Here is a 14,632-nt window from a genome sequence, read left to right on the forward strand (position 1 = left end):
GCCACTCCTTAAAGTCAGGGCATTCCTTTTGCTTATGTCCTGTTTTCTTACAGAACTTGCAATAGGGTTTGCCTAAGGAGTTCTTAGAGCTGGAAGGTGCACTTGTATTAGGATTTGGATTTGGCTTTTGAACCTTAGAAGCATCCTTTCTTTGATAAGAGTTCTTCCTCTTCTTTGAGCTGGAAGTGGTGAAGTTAGCAACATCAGTAGTGCGATCCATCTTCATACGCTCTTCCTCCTGCACGCACATAGCGATCAGCTCACTCATCGTCCATTTGTCCTTCTGAGTGTTGTAATTGATCTTGAAAGCTTCATAGGACGAAGGAAGCGAAGTGATGATGAAGTGAACGAGAAAACCATCACTGATTTCCATCTCTAGGCCCTTCAGCTTATTGGCCATATCATGCATCATCATGATGTGTTCGCGAATGCCGCTCCTCCCATCATACTTAGTTGTCACCAGCTTGAGGATAAGAGTGCTAGCGTGTGCTTTTGATGTTCCCTTGAATTGATCCTCCACAGAAGCCAGATAGGTTTTAGCATTTTCAGAATCAGGAATGGCCCCTCTGATTGAGTTATGAATGGATTGCTTCATGAACATGAGAGACATGCGGTTACACCTAGTCCATTTATCATGGACTATCTGCTCAGCAGCAGTACTTGTAGCGGTAAGGTCCGCTGGCTTATTCTCTCTTAGAGCATAATCAAAGTCTAGCAATCCTAGAGTAAGCATGAGGGCATCCTTCCATTCAGCAAAATTATCACCAGTCAAAGGTGGAATCCCGCAATTGGGTGCTGGTAGTGGAAATAAGATGAGAAAGTTATGATACAAAAGAAGAAATCCTAATGTGATCTAATGGGCTTGTTACACTAAGGCAGGCATAAATAATGACCATTATAATTATGAAGCTGTGATAATGTCCATTACTAACATCAAAATAATAGACTTAGTAAAATTCTACTTAAACGAAGACAAATCAGCTTTGGCCAGAAGTGTAATCATTTAAGTATGTGTGCAAAGCAATCATGACAAATCAGCTTTGGCCAGAAATGAGATAATCACTTTAGTTATGCACTTGTCAAGCATGCTAAACATAAATGAATTAAATCAGCTTTGGCCAGAATTAAGACATTTCACGTTTGTAATGCATACTTAACATAGCCTTTTATAATACTTGAACAATAAATAGATGTATTAAATCAGCTTTGGCCAGAATTAATACATCAGAAGCTCATTCAAGTAAAGCTATTTTGGTTTTGTAAAAATTATCTGATTCTGATTAGTTAATTAAGTGTTAACAAAACCAAGTATTTAATAGCAAACCACAAGTCTGACATTGCGCTCATGGTACAAACATAATACTTATTTTCAAAAACTTTTCATTCCTATATACCACCATCCAAAATCCAGATCAATTTAATGTTGGATCAGTTCTGTTTTAAACATAATGGAAAACATGAATAATACCTGTTACAGCAGATAACCCAGCAGAGAATCCAGTCAGGGATGCAGCCATCGAGTTAGTCATGATTGTTAGGATGATCTGGTTCCTCCTTAGGGTGTAAGTTATGATGGTGATGAAACCGAAACTAGGGTGAGAATCGGTTATGGGGAGAGAGACGATTTCTTTGATGTTATGAGGGTTGTGATTGTGTAATGTGTGTAACCTTTAAACTCTCTAATAAGCCCCTTATTTATACACCCAAGAGGAAACCCAATTAGTTAATAAGGGTAATATGGTCCATCAACAATTACCAACTAATTATTAATAGGTTAATAAATATATTTTGATCTAATATAATATAAATGATTATATAGGCTACAAGATTAAATATTACATTTATATATTTAATCTCACATTTAACACCATTCCTGCAAAAAAACTCATCAAAATTAACCAAGATGAGCGGTTAGTGTTTAATGAATTAAATGAAACCGGCCAGTATGGTTTGAATTTTTAATACATACCACAAAAATGATTGGCATATGTAAATATTATGTTACCAGAATCGGCGATATGTAAACTGTGTGGAGAACAAGAAGAGGATGCCGGCCATTTATTTACTGCTTGTTATGTTGCTTCGGTTCTTTGGCTTAAAGTGAGTGTGTGGTGTAAAATCCCACACATTTTCGCTTTTAATATGAAGGATCTCTTGGAATGTTATAAACAGAATAAAATTGAGGTGCGGAAAAGGAGGTATGTTAAAACGATTGTCATAACAACGTGCTGGATGATTTGAAAGGCAAGAAACGAGCTCATTTTCAACGGAACAAGGGCGAATATAGACGCGATATTCGGAGAAATGCAAGCAACAACATTCTCTTGGATCAAAAGCAGGGCAAAGAAAACAAATTGGGAGTGGAATAATTGGCTGGAATTCAATTTTGGGTAGATTTAGTTTTGATGTTAGTTTAAAACATAAATATGTAATCGGGTGTGTTGGTTTTTTCAGGTGGTTGGCTAGTCACTTGCTAACCATTTGAACATATGACTTTTGTAATATTTGGTGTTGAATGAAAGTATAATTTGACGTTCAAAATAAAAGAAAGTGAAAATCTTGTATTTGCTATAAATTATATAAACAAGCCAAAAAAATATAAAATCATTGACCCGGTATAATTCTCAAAAACTTTGTAAAATGCAAAGTCGTTTGGTTTGGTTTGATTTTAAAAAGAGTAAACTGCCATTTTGGTCCCTGAGGTTTGGTCATTTTTGTCACTTTAGTCCAAAACTCAAACCTTTTGCATCTGGGTCCCTGTGGTTTCAGTTTTATTGCCATTTTGGTCCAAAAGTGAAGTCAGGTCATATTTATCTTATAAAATTCTGCTATTTTGTCATTTTCCTTAGGGGCAAAATGCAGAGGGATTAACTGTTGATTTGGTTTTATATAAGTCAAAGATCGAATTTTATTTAAAATGATCATTTTGCCCCTGAGGAAAAGGACAAAATAGCAGGATTTAAGAAGACAAATATGACCCGACTTCACTTTTGGACCAAAATGGCAATAAAATTGAAACCATAGGGACTCAGATGCAAAAGATTTGAGTTTTGGACTAAAGTGGCAAAAGTGATCAAACATCAGGGACCAAAATGGCAGTTTACTCTTTTAAAAATAACGTCATACTCAAATCATCATACTCAGTATATACCATAAATAGCAAAACTAAGGTAAAGTCTGAGAAGGGTGAGATGTAGACAGCCTTATCTCTATCCCGTAGGAATAGAGATGCTGCTTCCAATGAAACCCCCAGCTCGATTGTAGTTTTACATCAAACCTTGGACATAAGGCACATAACACTCAGCAATTGAGACAAACGCCGATTAGTGCATGTACCCCCTTGTCTTTTCGCTATCAACGCCACCACATGATGCATGATTAACCATCCCCATCTTTTAACGTTATTTTCACGAAATTAGTAAAATAACTTTAAAATTAGTGCACTTTCACTTTTGCCCCCGAACGCCCACACATATATACATGATATGAGCATACCGCAAACGGGGCGTAGTCATACTCTAATCAGAGTTGGTGAAACATAACCTATTGATTTTCTTTTACATCATAATTAACTTTTTGTACACGTAATGATCAATATTCTTTAATCTATTTAGTTAAATAATTTTTTTTATGAGTAAAAACTTTTACCTTTTCCATGTTTTACCCATTCATAAGTATAAAACATTTACTTTCATGTTATTTTGAAAACCAGACCAAATCAGCAGATCGAAAATAGCTTGTGTCATTAGTTTCGTTGCAATGATTCATGCACAAGAACTAGAAAAAAGAAACTAGTTACATATGAAGCAAAACCAAATATATATAAAAACAAATATATAAAATATATAAAAACACTGTTTAATTAAACAACATTTAATTGAACATCTCTTAAGATTTGGCGTGACGAGTTCCTTGAGAAGGAAAACGAGCAGTTATTCTCGGCTATGGTTGAGTTGGAGAATCTTGAAGATGGAGGTTGGTGTTTGAAGCCGGCTAAAGTCAAAAAACATATTCTCTATGATCAACAGAAGGAAAGCGGTTAATAAGATACATGGTCTTAACATCGATGGAGCTTGGTGTTCGAAGCCGGCTAAAGTCAAAAAACATATTCTCGGTTTTTTTAGAGACAAATTTGGAGAATCTATTCCGGTTTCGCCCGGATCTGATTTGTGATAATTTCAAGCAGCTCAACGAGGTGGATAAGGAATTTTTTATTTCCCCTTTTTCAGAAGCCGAGATCAAGGATGCTGTGTTCGGATGCCATGATGATAGGGCTCCCGACCCTGATGGTATGAATTTTAAATTCATTAAATCTTTTTGGCCATTATTGAAGAGGATTTTCGGTCCCTTTTAGAGTCAGTTTTTCTGTCACGGTGTTTTCAATAATGGAAGCGGTTCGTCATTCATAACTTTAGTCCCAAAAGTCAAAGACCCGGTTTCAATTAATAACTATCGTCCTATCACCCTTGTGGGAGTAGTGAGCAAGGTCATTTCAAAAGCTTTGGCTAATCGGATGAAGGTTGTGCTTAGTAAGGTCATCTCTGGGTCCCAATCAGCGTTTATTAGTGGTAAATGCATCCTTGACGGGCCTCTCGTCATGAGTGAAATTTTATCTCCTTCTTTTTTAAAATAGATTTCGAAAAGGCATACGATAATGTTAACTGGAAGTTCGTTGACTCGATCCTTCGTCAAATAGGGTTTCCTAATCGATGGTGTCTATGGATTAAAGGAGTTATGGAATCTGCTAGATCTTCTGTCCTGCTTAACGGATCCCCTACTTTTCAGTTTCAGTGTCGTAAAGGGTTGAGACAGGGAGACCCGCTTTCTCCTTTCTTTTTTTAACGGTTATGGAAGCTTTGTCCTACATGATTGACAAGGCTGTTTTAGCGGGAAAGTTGAAAGGTATCAAGATGCCTAATAGAGGCCCGGTGGTTTCTCATTTGTTTTATGCGGACGACGCTATTATCCCCGGAGATTGGTCTAAGGAGGAGGTGTCTAATGTGTTAAGGATTCTTAGATGTTTCCACATTTGTTCTGGCCTCAAGATTAATATAGATAAATCAAATCTTTACGGGATTGGCGTATCTTGGAACGAGGTGTCTAGTGTGGCGTATGAGTTAGGATGTAATCCGGATAGCACCCCGTTCAAATATTTGGGTCTCGTGGTCAGCGCTAACATGAATCGAGTCAATAATTGGTCTCCGGTTTACGAGGTGTTTCGGAACCGTTTGGCTTTGTGGAAATCCAATACTCTCTTGATAGGTGGAAGGGTTACTCTAATTAAAGTGGTTCTTGAAAAGTTATTTTGGATTTGGAACGGATGATGAAAAAGTTTCTTTGGGGTGGCTCTTCGGAGGAAAGGAAGATGTACTGGGTAGCGTGGGATCGGGTTACTTTTCATAAAAAAAGGAGGCTTAGGTTTAAGTAAGCTTTCGGACCTAAATGTGGCTTTATTATCCAAATGGGGACGTCTCGTGTCCGCTATGTCACTTCGGCGATGAGTCAGTAGATCACTTGTTCACGGCATGTTGGGTAGCCTCTTCTATCTGGCAATTCGTGAGCTCTTGGTGCAAGATTCCGTTATTCTTTGCCTTCTCTTTCAAGCAGTGGCGGAGGTTACTTGGTGCCCGGGGGTGCACTCGCCCACCCTAATGTTTCGGGTAGAAGTGTATAGGTTCCGATTTTTTGTCCGGAAATTTTAAAAATTATATAGGATCGCCTCTCCCCAATTATTTTTCCTAATTATGTATACAATATATAAATTAAAGTAAAGTTTATTACCACTTTATATATCCTAGATATTTATACAATATATAAATTAAAGTAAAGTTTATTACCACTTTGTATACAAGTGATGGGAAGTTTTGTAAATATATTTTAACTCTTATTTGTTTAACCCTAGATTACCCACCACACAATAAACTTAATCGCAAGTTTTTATGTGTTAGAACGGATCCTTTGAATGAATGAAAATTTTTTGTTTTATTTGGAACTATTATTATTTGACCTTACCCGAATCGATAGCAGACCCGACCCGAAACATAACGATAGGAAAAAAAATTGGGTCCCATCACTTTATGCCCCCTCGAAATTTTTGGTCAAGCTCCGCCACTGCTTTCAAGGATATTCTCGAGATGCATCTCTCTGTCAATGTTTCGGATCAATGGAGGGCGGCCCTTCAAGGCATTTTGATTATTGGATGTTGGTGTATATGGAGGGCGAGGAATGATCTGAAGTTCTCTGGGAAGCCGGTTAGTGTTGAGAAAATATTAGTGAAATTAAGGCTTTAAGTTATTTTTGGTTTTCTAATAGATCGAAGTATAAGGATGTCTCGTGGGATAGATGGTGTAAATTTGTATAATGTAGTGTCTGTGTAGTCTGGTGCCGGCCTGGTTTTTGGTCGGTTGTTTCTAATGAAGTTCTCCTTTAAAAAAAAAGTTTGAATAATATTAAAACTTTCCTACAAAATATTTCATCAAATTCATAAAAGGACCCAACTTTTTTTTTTCATATTTTTTATTTTAAATCAAAATAAACATTCAATTTTTTTATCCTACAGGAACAAGTTAACACGGGACATAAAAACTAAAAACGGTGTAATTTTTTTAGATCACCCTCACAACATCATCGAGGAAAGATTAAGGATTAATCATTCTTAATAAGACCATTCCCACAAGAATAAACCCGCTGATTTAAATTTGGTGTTTCTTCAACCATGGATAGTGAGTCGTTTAATAAATCAGCTTTTTGCAATAAAGAACTACAATAACCATATACGAATTTATGCATGTTGTTCATAATTCATTAAATGTGTCCAATAATAACCTCGTATAGCAGTTATATATAGCCATGAAAATATTTTATGATTTACTTTATTATTTTTTAGATTTTTTAGAATTCTCTAGCTATTTTGTATTTTTTTAAACATAAACAGCACACAAGTATATGTAGAGTTATTACGTAAGACAAAGATTCGTTAATGACGTAATTATTAGGTAAACCATGTTTAATTAAGCATTTATGGATCTACGCGTTCACATTGCACACATTATGGCCCATTGCTTCCTATCTCATCATGTGGATCCTGGAATAAAAAGTTGTTAGCGTAATTATTAGGTAAACCATATTTAATTAAGCATTATAATATAATTTTGATCCACAACACTGTCAACATCTTTCTTATAATAATCCATATAAATACTAGGTTAGAACCCCGTGTATTACACGGGTTGAATAAATATAATTTTATACACTAAGTAAAAAAATAGTTACATCTTTTAAAAACTCGTGTATTGCACGATTTGAATAAACACACGTCTTACACGAATAATATAATCCGTTAAAACATTTAGTCATCAAGATGTGTTTTCTAACAAAAGAAACTTTGAGGTACTATTTACTTATTGTAACATCTCACTTTATTTTTTATTAGGTTAGAGAGTTGTGTACTATATGGTTTATAACATTTTACTTTGTTTTTTTATTTATTATTATGTTAGAAACTTACGTATTACCTGATGTTGGATAATCAGAAGAAAAAAAGAAAAGAAATATTTTAGTAAAAAATATTAAATATACAAGAGATAAGCTGGATATTATGATTTAATATTATTATTTCATTGGAGTGTAAAACGGGATAATGGGATCCTTTATTAGAAATAGGATTCTAAATATATCATGTATAAAAAATATATATGTTCTACATGTATTGAATCAATCCTTTTAACGAAAAGTTGATTAAAATAAATATTTTTATTTTAATATGTGATTATCAATTATCGTTGTCCTTATCATCAAAATATAAAAACAACTAAAACTACCAATTAAATAAAATCTTTATCTTTATAAATATTTAAAACGCTAATATATTTTTTAGATTTTAATAATTAATATATGATTATAATAATTAATATATTATTATCAGTTATCTTTGTCTTTATCACTAAAATCTCTTCTATAAATTTTAAATTTAATATTATTAATAATTGACTTTCCATAATAAATATTTAGAAAAATAATTAAGACTGTCTCATAGAACGCCATATGTCCTTAACATGGTTTCTTTTATTATATGTATAGATTGAAATATTTATTTATATTACATACAATATTCAATTAAGAGTTTGTAACTAGAGTCCAGATATATTATTTTGTTCATCATTACTCTTAGATTTATTATCAATAGTAGATTAAAAAAACAAGAATATTACTTATGTAGTGGGGCTTCAATAGTCCATTTGTTAACTAGCCCCAGTTCTTTACCATGGTTTAACTAAAGGTTAAAAAAAGAAAAAAAAAAAGAAAAAGAAAGAAATCTGATTGGTTGGAGTAAAGGTGGCCTGGCTCGCACATTGCCATATTTAACGTTCGTCATCATCTTGGCCAGACGACAGGGAAACTTCCATTGATGGTGCCCCCGACCGGTGTTACCGGCGCTATAAAGACGAGATGATGATTGGAACACTTGGCATAACTGCGCCAAGTCTATTTATTAAGTGCGCCTATGACACATTCCCACACAGAATTACATAGCGATGGTTACAAGTGTTGGTTTTACACCAACAAGTATAATTCAAGGAGATGATTACCTAACCAATATATTTTAGCTGTGACATTGGTATGGTACTCAACTTCTACATATTAGATCGTGAGATTGTTGCTTGGCTTTTATATAACCATGAGAGCAAGTTATTAACCGTGAAAACACAATAACATGATGTTGATCGACCAATATTGGGCAAATCAAATTAAGCTATCAGAATATAATTTAATACGAACGTGAACTCAACATGAGTAGTTAACAATGTCGTCCACAAAAACCAATATATTACCCGTATTTTTCATCTTTTACAACTTTTTTCGTTTTACGTTTCGTTCTAATTTTGTGAGTGAACACTTCGCAACGTGCGTGTGGGTTTCAACATTTTTTCGTCTATTTTTCCCGTTTGACAAGACTGTCACAACGCGTCTATTTTTCCATGTTTGACAGGTTCATCGCAATGCACGTGGTCTTAGATCAACTTAGTTATTCTTTTCTATTTTTATGTTTTAGTCTAATTTATTCGCATTATCATGCCGCAACCGGTATGCGTGATTCAACGATTTTACATACGCTTTTCGTTCGGTGTTATTTTTTCCTTTTTGTTTATTTTGTTTTTACGAGCTTTTTCGGTGTTGTTGGTCGCTAGTAGTTGTGTAGCATTAGTGCTACTTGGTACGGTTTATGCCCCCCGCCGCAACGCGGGGCACTTAATACTAGTTGAGACAAAAAATCAAGCTTATTAACTTGAAAGCTCTAGTCATGAAAATAAAATTCGGTTGAGTCACGACTCATCTAAAGCTTGAACCTTAGTTTGGCTTGTATAACATGGGCAAACCGTATAAGCTTGCTTGAGTTGTGTTGGTGATCATGTATCATCATGTCATTTTTGGTTAATTGAGATTTTTACTTAAAATCAAAGAGAACGTAGATTATAAATTGATACAAATTAAGAGGTATGGAGAACACGTACCTACGTAACTATTTTTATAATACTTGCAAGTTCTCACTCTACTTATAAATCTTTATATATAGTTGCAAATTGACGTGATTGATGTAGCCCATCTGACCTTTCAAGTTGCCGAATGAAAACGATGTTAGACCCGTACTTGACTCGTAGACTTAAACCAACCGGCTAGCACCCCGTTTGTTCATTATATCTTGTCTTGCCTAAACAAAAAGAAATAAAAGAACAAATTGGTTGGACAAACAAGACTTTGTCAAGTTTCTTTGTTTGTGAATGTTTTGGTTATGGGGTAAAACTGTAAAAGAAACAAGATGAAATGTCGTTGTCGTGGGGTCCGGTCTTCATGGAATGAAACGCACACTCAAAGTAAAGTAAAACCCACCCATTGAGTCTACTCCCATTTCACACTTCAAAAAATACAAGACATTTAAAATATCAATAAACTATTTTATAATGAGATATGTTGTACAACTATAATTTTGTAATATAAATTCAGGCAAAAGTAAAATTGTACTAATTTTAACGTTATTTTTAATAGTTTCGTGAAATAACGTTACAAGCGGTGGACGGTTAATTATGCGTCAAGTAATGACGTTGATAGTCGAAAGACAAAAGAGTATATGCACTAATCGGCTTTTTTCCCAATTGTTAAGTGTTATGTGCCTTATGTCCAAGGCTTGATTCATACAAAGTAGAGGTAAGACTGTCTACATCTTACCCTATTTAGACCATACCTTAGCTTTACTATTAATGAGATTTACTAAGGGGGTGTTTGGTTTTTGTGAAAAGCTCTTCAGGACCTCTTATGTCTCCCCACGCAGACCATGCGCAGACGTTTGAGTCTGCATTGTGTTTGTTTTCACGAATACCTTTCATTAAAAAAGATCTGTTATAGCTCTTTTTGGTGTAGACGTGGATCAATGTCTTCTTACCTTTTCTCCATTATTTTCCCCAGATGCAACAAACACACTGAAACCCTAGCTTTACTATTAGACCATACCTTAGCTTTACTATTAATGAGTTTACTAAGGGGGTGTTTGGTTTTTGTGAAAAGCTCTTCAGGACCTCTTATGTCTCCCCACGCAGACCATGCGCAGACGTTTGAGTCTGCATTGTGTTTGTTTTCTCGAAGACCTTTCATTAAAAAAGATCTGTTATAGCTCTTTTTGGTGTAGAAGTGGATCAATGTCTTCTTACCTTTTCTCCATTATTTTTCCCCAGATGCAACAAACACACTGAAACCCTAGTTCCTTATCCATCTCCTCCAACTCAGCTGCCAACCCTCCTCCTCCTACGGGTCGCCCGTCCTCCTCCTCCTCCTACGCCGCCGGTCATCCTCCTTCCTGCTCCACGTTACTGCTAACAGGTATGTTTAAGAATGATGTAGTATCTTTTACACTTATTTAAACATCGATTCTTTTGTTAGAAGATGTGCTTTGTTGAGTCTGGGGTGATCTTATTTCTTGTTATTTTTCTTATATTTGGGGAATGCTAAATCTTGAAAGAATAATTCATATGAGTTTTTGAATTAGGATGAAATCGATCTTTCATACTGTTTATTTGAATTTTTTACAATATGTTTACTTTGTTGTGGATTTGTATATCAATAAATATTGAATTTGTGTTAATTAGGTTTATGTTTAAATTCTGAATTTTGATTATGTGAATAACTTGATTATTGGTGTTTAAATTCTGAATTTTGATTATGTTAATAAGTTGATTATTGGTGTTTAAATTCTGAATTTTGATTATGTTAATAAGTTGATTATAGGTGTTTAAATTCTGAATTTTGACAATGTTAATAAGTTGATTATAGTTTTTTGTTTGTTTGATTATTGGAATATAGATGTTCATCTTTTAAGTTAAATAAAATCAGTTTATTTATATTCCAGTTTATTTCAGCAGCTTGCAAAAGTTAAAAAAACAAACAATCTTTTTTTTGCAGACTGCAGAGGTTAATCCACCTCTTCAGCTACAGATGTCTGCAGATGAGATCCGCAGACTGCAGATGGGATCCGCAGACTGCAGATGGTTTACCTCTGAAAAAACAAACAACACCTAAGTATGATGATTATTAGTGGTCGATTATCGAGTTGGTCTGACTAGATTTAAAACTGGATTATGTCATAACTAATTTAAAAATTAAGAATAAACATACATATATATGATTTTTTTTTAATTTGCAACGTTGACATAATATTGATGTTGGAATAAATAAATATGATATGAAACACTAAACCGGATTTTGAAATTAATATAATGTCCAAATACTAATTTAGTTCGCATTTTCAACCAGATGATGACATAACTGACGACGATAATTGAAAGTGGTTCAAGGATATTTAACCGAGCCATCATGACAACCTGCAAGTTCGTTGGTAACATGTTTAGTTAGTCTATGTGGTGTGGGTTAGTGGCCTTAGCCACATCAGCCCAATGGCGTCCCTCATGAGTGGTGTGGGGGGGGGGGGGGGGGGGAGGGCTCAATTTCTTTAATAACACCATATGCGTGTGGGGTCTATGTGCTTCTACCAATCAGATTTTTCCTTTTTATTTTCTATAGTGATTAAAGGGGATACTATCCAACACCATGCAAGTTGACGATAAAGTCTCTCGCTTATGTGACGCGTACGTGATGTTAATGTGCAACCTCTTTAACAAAAAAAAAAAAATCTATATTCCAAAATTGAAAAAAAAGGCCACGAGGTAAAAATAGGCAAAAAGAAGAGGAAAAGACTAACATATTATATTGTATTTATTCATATTTTCTTAAAAATATGTATATTTTCATATAATTTTAGATCATTAGATGGTTTTCGAATTCATATATCTTCTAATTATTATTAATAAAACAATTAACGAAACAAAACTTGTATATAATTAACATCTTTAACACTTTAATTAGTATAATATTCAGATTCTTGTATTGGTTTTAGCTTAACTTTCAGTATTTCTCGATCATATAATATGGGCTGTAACCGACAATCACCAATACCCAATGGCCATTTTATCACGATATTCATCTTCGAACACACTCTTCTGCATTGAAGAACAAGTTCATGAAGATGAAGATGAGTTAACACATCAAGATTCCTCTGCAATCCATCCATTAGACCTACAAGATTTGTGTTGGGAACATGAAGAACTTGTCTCTCTTTTCACAAAAGAAGAAGAACAACAAAAGCAAACCCCTTGGCCTTCTTCTTGTACTTTGTCTTTTCGTAAAGAGGCTGTGGATTGGATCCTTAAAGTCAAAGGTTGTCATGGATTCACACCTCTAACAGCCATTTTAGCCATCAATTATCTTGATCGGTTTCTGTCCAGTCTCCATTTTCAGAAAGCTAACACACCTTGGATGATTCACCTTGTTGCTGTTACTTGTCTTTCTTTGGCTGCTAAAATTCAAGAAACTCATGTGCCTTTGCTCTTAGATCTTCAGGTATGTATGTGTATATATAAACAACTTGTACCCCATTACCAAAAACCACATATTTACTATATGTTTTTTTCTTTTTGCAGCTAGAGGAGAGTAAGTTCTTGTTTGAGGCCAAGAACATACAAAAGATGGAGCTTTTGGTGATGTCAACACTGAAATGGAGGATGAACCTAGTGACACCAATCTCATTTCTTGATCACATTGTAAGAAGGCTTGGATTATCAAATCATCTTCATTGGGATTTCTTCAAGAAATGTGAAGCTATGATTCTTTACCTAGTGGCTGGTAATCTTATGTTGTGAAGATAGGTTGTGTAGCCTGGTAGTTAATTAGAAGTTTTTTTTTTAAAAAAAAACTTCTTGTACTTATTTCTAACTAGTTAGGTGGCGCTGAAGGGCACTACTTAACTAGTTTATCACTAAAACTCTATGGAGTCTACTTCAATCCAAACAAACTTGTCGAGTTTGCTTACATGGATAGCAAACATCACGGAAACTTTGAAAAAAAACACCTAGAATTTAAACCACCCACTAATACAAAAGATTTTTTTTTATGGATCTAGTTACATATTAAACTAGTTTCTTTTGGCTTTGCAACCCTAATCTTGTGGTGTTGTTTTGTTTCAAGATTCAAGATTTGTGTGCTATAAACCATCTGTGTTGGCAACCGCTACAATGCTTTGTGTTGTAGAGGAAATCGACCCGACCAATTCCATTGGCTACAAAAGTCAACTTCTGGATCTTCTCAAAACCACTAAGGTTTGTCTTCTTTGTCCTTTCCACTATCATTTGCTTCATGTACAACTCCCTTTGCTCTTGGAACAACATGTGATGCAACGAATGGGAGCAAAAGTACTTGCTATGTGCTGTTTTAAAGTTAAAACATGTGTTTTGTGCATGCACTGCATAATCCTCAAACATAAGGGTGACTTTGTCTTTATGCGTTTGCATAATATTTGGTCCAAGATTATGTTGTGCATTAGACAAAAATTGACAAAAGATCAAAATGTCCTACTTACACGCATAGTGTATGCAGGACCACATAAATGAGTGTTACAAGCTTGTTATGGATCTATCCTATGATAATCACAACAAAGGAAAGCGTGATGAAAACGAGAGAACAATTTATCCGGTTAGTCCAGCTGGTTTTATTGGTTTTATGTGCCACGAAAGTTCAAATGATTCATGATCCTCGCTCAAGAATTGATCAATAATTAGGGTTTGGCTCACTTGTAAGCTTTAAACCACTCGCAAGCACTCGTTATCCATAACCTATACAATCAGCAGAAGTTGCGCTAATAATAGACCCGTCGGTCCACCACTAGTTATGTTGTATGGTATGGTCTTTAATTTCTCTGTTGTTTTAGGTCGTTTTTAATGTGAGATAAGTTAAACTCGGTGATGTTATCATGTCTTATTCAAGCAATGAATTTATATATTTTACATTATTGTTGATATTGAAAATTAAATTTAATTGCAAATTTGTAATGTAACAAAGAGTGGAATAGCTTCTATCATTGATAAACTTATGTTAGTGTACTGTAGTTCTCATAATTGTATGGTCCACTGGCTGCTTTTTATGGCTCATGGGTGTCATGCATGCAGTGCACACCATGCACGACGCATTAGATGATGCCAAGTATAGTAAGTATCTTATTTTTCATGAGAGAGAGATTTGTAGGCCATAAAAA

At 34.7% G+C, this 14,632-nt stretch overlaps 1 protein-coding gene across 4 annotated transcripts; it reads left to right on the forward strand.

Annotated features, from left to right (window-relative positions):
• Positions 1-10,683: 10,683 nt before the first annotated feature.
• On the forward strand, positions 10,684-14,383 carry LOC110938235 (cyclin-D3-1). 4 transcript variants are annotated; one of them, XM_035988865.1, is made up of 7 exons: positions 10,684-10,872; positions 11,452-11,568; positions 11,803-11,884; positions 12,557-12,945; positions 13,026-13,227; positions 13,570-13,700; positions 13,978-14,383. In XM_035988865.1, exons 3-7 carry the CDS (start codon positions 11,863-11,865, stop codon positions 14,128-14,130), a joined length of 897 nt encoding a protein of 298 aa, XP_035844758.1. In that variant the 5' UTR covers positions 10,684-10,872; positions 11,452-11,568; positions 11,803-11,862; the 3' UTR covers positions 14,131-14,383. The 4 variants fall into 4 exon arrangements, with proteins under 4 accessions (XP_035844758.1, XP_035844757.1, XP_035844759.1 ...); XM_035988864.1 differs by having other exon boundaries at positions 11,803-12,945; XM_035988866.1 differs by lacking the exon at positions 11,452-11,568.
• Positions 14,384-14,632: the final 249 nt, after the last annotated feature.

This window comes from Helianthus annuus, chromosome 4, assembly GCF_002127325.2.
Source record: "Helianthus annuus cultivar XRQ/B chromosome 4, HanXRQr2.0-SUNRISE, whole genome shotgun sequence".
Taxonomy (NCBI): Eukaryota; Viridiplantae; Streptophyta; class Magnoliopsida; order Asterales; family Asteraceae; genus Helianthus; species Helianthus annuus.

Bases quoted from the DNA above. Each gene is read 5' to 3' on its own strand.
- LOC110938235 (XM_035988864.1), top strand. From the start codon at position 12,505: ATGGCCATTTTATCACGATATTCATCTTCGAACACACTCTTCTGCATT. The intron at 13,228-13,569 runs GTAATCTTATGT...TTTTGTTTCAAG, and splicing joins GATTCTTTACCTAGTGGCTG to ATTCAAGATTTGTGTGCTAT. The intron at 13,701-13,977 runs GTTTGTCTTCTT...TAGTGTATGCAG, and splicing joins ATCTTCTCAAAACCACTAAG to GACCACATAAATGAGTGTTA.